The sequence below is a fragment of the Argentina anserina genome, chromosome 4 (assembly GCF_933775445.1).
Source record: "Argentina anserina chromosome 4, drPotAnse1.1, whole genome shotgun sequence".
In the NCBI taxonomy this organism is placed as follows: Eukaryota; Viridiplantae; Streptophyta; class Magnoliopsida; order Rosales; family Rosaceae; genus Argentina; species Argentina anserina.
Genome location: NC_065875.1, coordinates 19,704,307 through 19,709,616, shown reverse-complemented (window position 1 = coordinate 19,709,616; position 5,310 = coordinate 19,704,307). Strand labels below are relative to the sequence as shown.

At 41.3% G+C, this 5,310-nt stretch overlaps 3 protein-coding genes across 3 annotated transcripts; 2 read left to right on the top strand and 1 right to left on the bottom strand.

Annotated features, from left to right (window-relative positions):
• The first annotated feature begins 291 nt into the window (after window positions 1-291).
• On the top strand, window positions 292-1,409 carry LOC126789873 (mulatexin-like). The gene is made up of 2 exons (XM_050515942.1): window positions 292-1,043; window positions 1,272-1,409. The coding sequence occupies exons 1-2, from the start codon at window positions 745-747 to the stop codon at window positions 1,318-1,320; spliced, it is 348 nt and encodes a 115-aa protein (XP_050371899.1). The 5' UTR covers window positions 292-744; the 3' UTR covers window positions 1,321-1,409.
• A 156-nt stretch (window positions 1,410-1,565) lies between these two features.
• Window positions 1,566-2,819, bottom strand: LOC126789861 (GEM-like protein 5). The gene is made up of 2 exons (XM_050515927.1): window positions 2,041-2,819; window positions 1,566-1,965 (listed from the first exon to the last, which is right to left on the bottom strand). Exons 1-2 carry the CDS (start codon window positions 2,683-2,685, stop codon window positions 1,738-1,740), a joined length of 873 nt encoding a protein of 290 aa, XP_050371884.1. The 5' UTR covers window positions 2,686-2,819; the 3' UTR covers window positions 1,566-1,737.
• A 500-nt stretch (window positions 2,820-3,319) lies between these two features.
• LOC126792347 (protein CYSTEINE-RICH TRANSMEMBRANE MODULE 7-like) lies at window positions 3,320-4,585 on the top strand. Its single transcript, XM_050518795.1, has 3 exons — window positions 3,320-3,359; window positions 3,465-3,669; window positions 4,224-4,585. The coding sequence occupies exons 1-3, from the start codon at window positions 3,320-3,322 to the stop codon at window positions 4,276-4,278; spliced, it is 300 nt and encodes a 99-aa protein (XP_050374752.1). The 3' UTR covers window positions 4,279-4,585.
• Window positions 4,586-5,310: the final 725 nt, after the last annotated feature.

Here is a 5,310-nt window from a genome sequence, read left to right as displayed (position 1 = left end):
GCTCGGACAGTCGGGCTTGGCGACTTCAGTGAAGGTACAAGAAGAAGGTCTAAAGGACAGAAGGAGAGTACGTAGAAGCACAACATTGGAGGGAGAAATGACTGATTCAGCAATTAAAATAAAGAAGAAGATGTAGGTCACCTTGATTATAAAAATAGTTAATACCAATTATGCGTTGGGCACTTGGACTTGAGATATTTTCCCAGCAGAAACTTTTTCCTTAACCTGACCCAAATTTACTTACCTAGCAGGAGATGGGCGTGCTTACCCTTAGGTCCGCCTCTGTGTTATTCTGACCCTTAGTTAGCTAGGTCTCATTTTTCTCATGACTTCGACAAGTTCTACTGCAATAAGATCGACTTTTAATGGTGGATTGTTAGGTGAGAGAGGTTAGGAGGCCAGGTAGCTTTGTGCAGATTAGCTTTGCTCTTGAGCATTTATTCTGGGAATGTATGAACTTGTAGTTGACGGTTAGTTGGTTCAATGACCATAAGCAGTAATCTTTGGAAAAACAAGTGAACTGTCGCAAGCGTTTACTAGTTTCTACAAATGTTTAGATTCCTCTGGAATTGAAGCACTGCTGCACCGTGTGAGCATTACAGGACTTGAAGAAAGCACATTAGCAATGAGTTACCACCCTGTTCCTGGAGACCCTCCACTACCACATCCAACACCACATTCACCAGGCAAGTTGGCACAATTCAGTTTTCTTAGTACTTATTTTAACTGGTTTGCTTATGTTGTATGATAACTGAAATGTCAGGGTTTGGACGCCCACCGCCACTCGACTTTGGGTTCCCACCACCAGAGCACCCTCGTCCTCCGCCTCCTGGTCCTCCGCCATTGGGGTTCCCCCATCCTGCACCTCCTGGACCTCTTCCTCCACCAGGATTTCCTCATCCTCCGCCTCATGGACCGCCACCACCTGGCTATCAAGACTACTTTTATCCTCCGCCTCCACCACCACCACCACCCTCAACCCTACCTCCACCCCAACCCCCTGCTCGGGAAGATGATGACTGTCTTTCATGTTTCAGAGGCTGGTATGTCTATGTACACATCAAGGGCGCTCAATGCAAACAGCTAACATTACCATGCAACTAACAATTAGCCTAGCTACAACTGTCACATACTCAAATTATCATACTATGCCAGATGAATCTACTAACTGGTTAACTCATGTGGAGTAGTATTCTATAAGACAATCAACTATAGCCTTCTCCTTAGAATACTTACTAATCCCCTGCTTCTCATGTTTTACATTTTTGCAGTTTAGCTGCACTTTGTTGCTGCTTCCTGTTGGACTCATGCTGCTTTTAGTAAATAGATCAGCTCCTAAATACCTATGAGGTTATGATCAGTAGTTTGGTTGTTCTGGGCCGCATCATTTACTAAAAGATTAGATAAATAAGGGAAATAATTTCTGTATTATTTGAATTAACATTATGTGATTCTAATGTTATATTGAAAAGCTTATCATGTGCTTCGTTCAAATCTTCTGTCTTGTGGAAATTTCACTTTATATATACTGAAGCCAAGTATAGAAGAAAACCATACATATATGGTATGTGTATATGACTATATAATCCACAGGGAAGCAGAGCATATAAGACTTACAGGAATCAGATATGACTACTATATATAAAGTACTATTGCATCATATAGAAATCAAAGCAAACCTATTGAAACTGAACACCAACACACTCATCCGGACAATTCAAATCGAAAACTCATCTTCTACACAACAACAGGAGGTTGCATTTGTTGCACTTCATTAGTTCCAGCAGCTCTGAAATTCGACACACTTTCTAGTACATGATGTGAAGCTTTCTCAAAATTAACAAACCCCATAAACCAGAAATCATGTCCGTCGGTGGTGACAATCTGAAGGTACTGCGCCGGGGTCAGGTTCTCCGAAATCACTACAGGGTTCACTCTTCCAACATTCGTCATTGGTATCGTCACCTGTTCATCAACACACAAGTTATATGAATATCACAAACTAATAGTACCACACAAGATGAGTGAACTAGTAGCTACCTTGTAGTAGCTCCAAGCTGACTGTCCAGAAGGAGCAGCAAAAGTCAACGGGCGATCGCTGCAAAAAGCGATCCTAGCCGTGGACAAGTACAGAGTCCCGGCAACAGGTCCGGTAGAAGTGGAAAGATAGCAAGCGAAAGTCTTCTTCAACCTCTCGTTGGGATCAGTAGCGAATATCTGCTTAAACAGAGCCTCGAACCCGCCTTCAGTGATTGCCTTGGCCGTCAAGTTCACCTTTCCCCAGGCAGTCTCGGAAACAGAGGGCCCTGATTTGAGGTTGTGCCAGATATTCCGGGCTAAAGTCTCGGCCTTGTTCCCCCACGAGTTGAAGAGGTTGATCACCGGCTCAAAGGGGTTGTTGTTCGGCTTGTTGATCGGAGAGTACTGAACGTACGGCGTCTGTTGCTGTTGCGGCTCGAGCGGGATTTGCTGGTGGTCGGCGGCTTTCCATAGAGCTGCTTTCTGGTTGTCCGGGTGGACGTCCGGAGCTGCCGGGGTTCCCATTTTGTGGGTCCCCCATTTCTTGGCGTCCTCCTCCGACGGCGAGGGCGCCGGAGGAGGCTGGGAGGCGTGGATGTCGGGGACGGTTGTGGTGGGAGGATAAGACTCCCGGGGTGAAAGCTGGTCTTCAGGTCTGCTTGACATGATTTGAAACTTCAAACTGAATCAAAAGGTTTTGAGTGATGAAATGGAGGGAATGATTTGTTAACCTAAAGAAAACAGAGGACTTTCGATAAGTTGAGGAGATGAACGCGGTTTTGTTTCTTTGCAACGAAGCGAATGTGTTTTGGATTATGAAAGCAGAGTGGATTAGGAAGGAGTTCCAGGTATTTGGTCTTATGGGGAAATTCCAGAAGGGTTAATTAGGTAATTGTGAACCAAGCCACCAAGGTCGATGAAGGTTCCATATCTGGAGAGTAAAGGATAGATATGAATATGAAGTCCGTCTTTGTCAATCGACTCATCGTCATGAAATGAAAGCTGCGTTTTTGATAACCAGGTGTCGAAAGCGAGACCCTCCACGCATATTGCATCTGTGACACTTCAACTACAGAAGAAAGTGGGATTTGGTTAACACTGGGGGTAGTTTTTATGTCTTTTACGTATGGATTTGGTTGTCACTGTCTGAAACGACGCCATTTATTTATGTGTCATGTATTGGATATGGCACAGCGAAGTTTCCTTCCTCGGAAGACTTTCATCGTTGGCTCCGCCGATCTCATATATGAAAGTTGTCAACTTTTGATCAATTGATCGCTTGTTTAACCGGAGCCAAACCATGAGTTATCACAACGTCGTTCATGTTGGTCACCAGCGAGGTAAGTGTAGATGTTGTGATTTATACTACTTCACTTGTTTAGGGTTTGATTGAATAACTCACTGTGACGAGTGATGACTAAGTGTACGTTGCAAATTGATGACAGGGTACCCGTCGGAATATCCTCCAGGACCTCAGCAGCCGGGGTTTCCTGGCCCTCCTCCTCCACCTCAGCTACTGCAACAACAACATCAGCGCTATCAGGATTACTTCTATGAAGGCTACCCGCCGCCGCATTCAGCTCACCCCTACAACCGCCATCACTACCAGAACAATGACAGTATTGGCTGCGATTCTTTCGTCCGTACCTGGTATGCATTTTCGAACCCACACAATTATATTGTTTAAAATTTCAATTAAATTTCGATTATGTGTTCGAGTAATTATTATGTGTACCTGTCACAACACATCACGTGTTTCATGTAGTATACCCAGTAGATTATATTACGTTATTATATAATTAATATGCACGCGGTGAAAATGACAAAAGTTTATATACATATAAGAATCAATCAGAAATAATAACAGTAAAAAATGTATAAATAATATTAAGAAATACACCACGTAAAATATGTGGTGGGTATATATAATAATTTATCTATTTGTTCATTAGATCAGCTGCCTTGATGTGCATTACTCTGTCAATCAATTGGGGCTCAGTATCATTAATTTTGTTTGACATGAATGAGTGTTGTGACCAATGTCTCTTAGGTCTTACCTAGCTTATATGTGACTTGCATACAATTTTACCCTGACTTGTAATGTGACATTGCCTGAGAATTGAGGAAGCGATGGTAACATCGAAATCTTCCAAGAGTTGAAGTCTGGCTGATAATTTAGTACTCTTTCTTGTTTGCAATGGCAGTTTGGGCTCACTTTGCTGCTGTTGGATCTTTGAGCGCTGCTGCTTGTGGTATTGAGGTTCTCTACTTCCCTGTTCCCTCGAGTACTGTCTGATTCTGATAAGGCTTTGTTCTGGCCTTATGAGTGGTTGATGTAGGATTCTTTCATTTATTTGTGAGCATCAATTTGACAATTCGATCTGTAGTTGATAAATGTTTTTCATATTTTCTTAATGCATGTATCATGTACATAACTGGGATGTATCATGTTTATTCATGTTGGCACATGAACTTGTTTAAGTTTCACACATCTTTATAAACTTCTAAATCCTTTCATGGTCTGGTCTAAGTTGTCTATGTATTTGGGTTTGTCTCCGAGAACAAGAGTTATAAAGGGAAGTGTTCTGCAGAGGCGTGTGGTTACAAAGTGAAATCCTAAGCTAAATACATTTCTACCATAAGCTAAATTCATTTTGCCTATAGTGGGAATTGTTGTTAGGCTTGGCCTGCATTGCCAAAACCGTAGTTTACGATTCTAACTTTCTAAGACAGCATCAAAGATAGTTAACCCTTCCTATTAAAACACCCTCGGTCAACCCGATTCGTTTACATATAGGAATGAAGTTGGCAGTGTCACTTGATAAACAGGGCATATGTGCAAAATTTTGCTTTGAATCCAATCCCTCTTATCATGTAAAATTGTTTGACAAAGGGGAATGATATATGCTTTTATGTGATTACCTCCAACTTGAGAACTTACAGGTGTATTGTATTTGGTACTACTATCGTGACGGTCTACTACATCGTGCAAAGTTTCACTTGCACACCATCCACGTTAATCGTGTTAATTTCATTAGTTATCTACATTCTTATAACTAAAATTCACGTTGTCGACCAAAATGGGTGTGAAAGTACATGAACACCCTTACACCATATATTATTATAAAATGAAATTATATAATTCATTAACAAAAAATAATTGTTAAAATCACAATAGAAAAAAATATGGATTATTTCTTCTATAGGTAACTTCACATTCCATATCACACTATCTTTAATATTTACAATAACATCGTTATAATTAAACTTTATATATTGTAATTTGTTGTA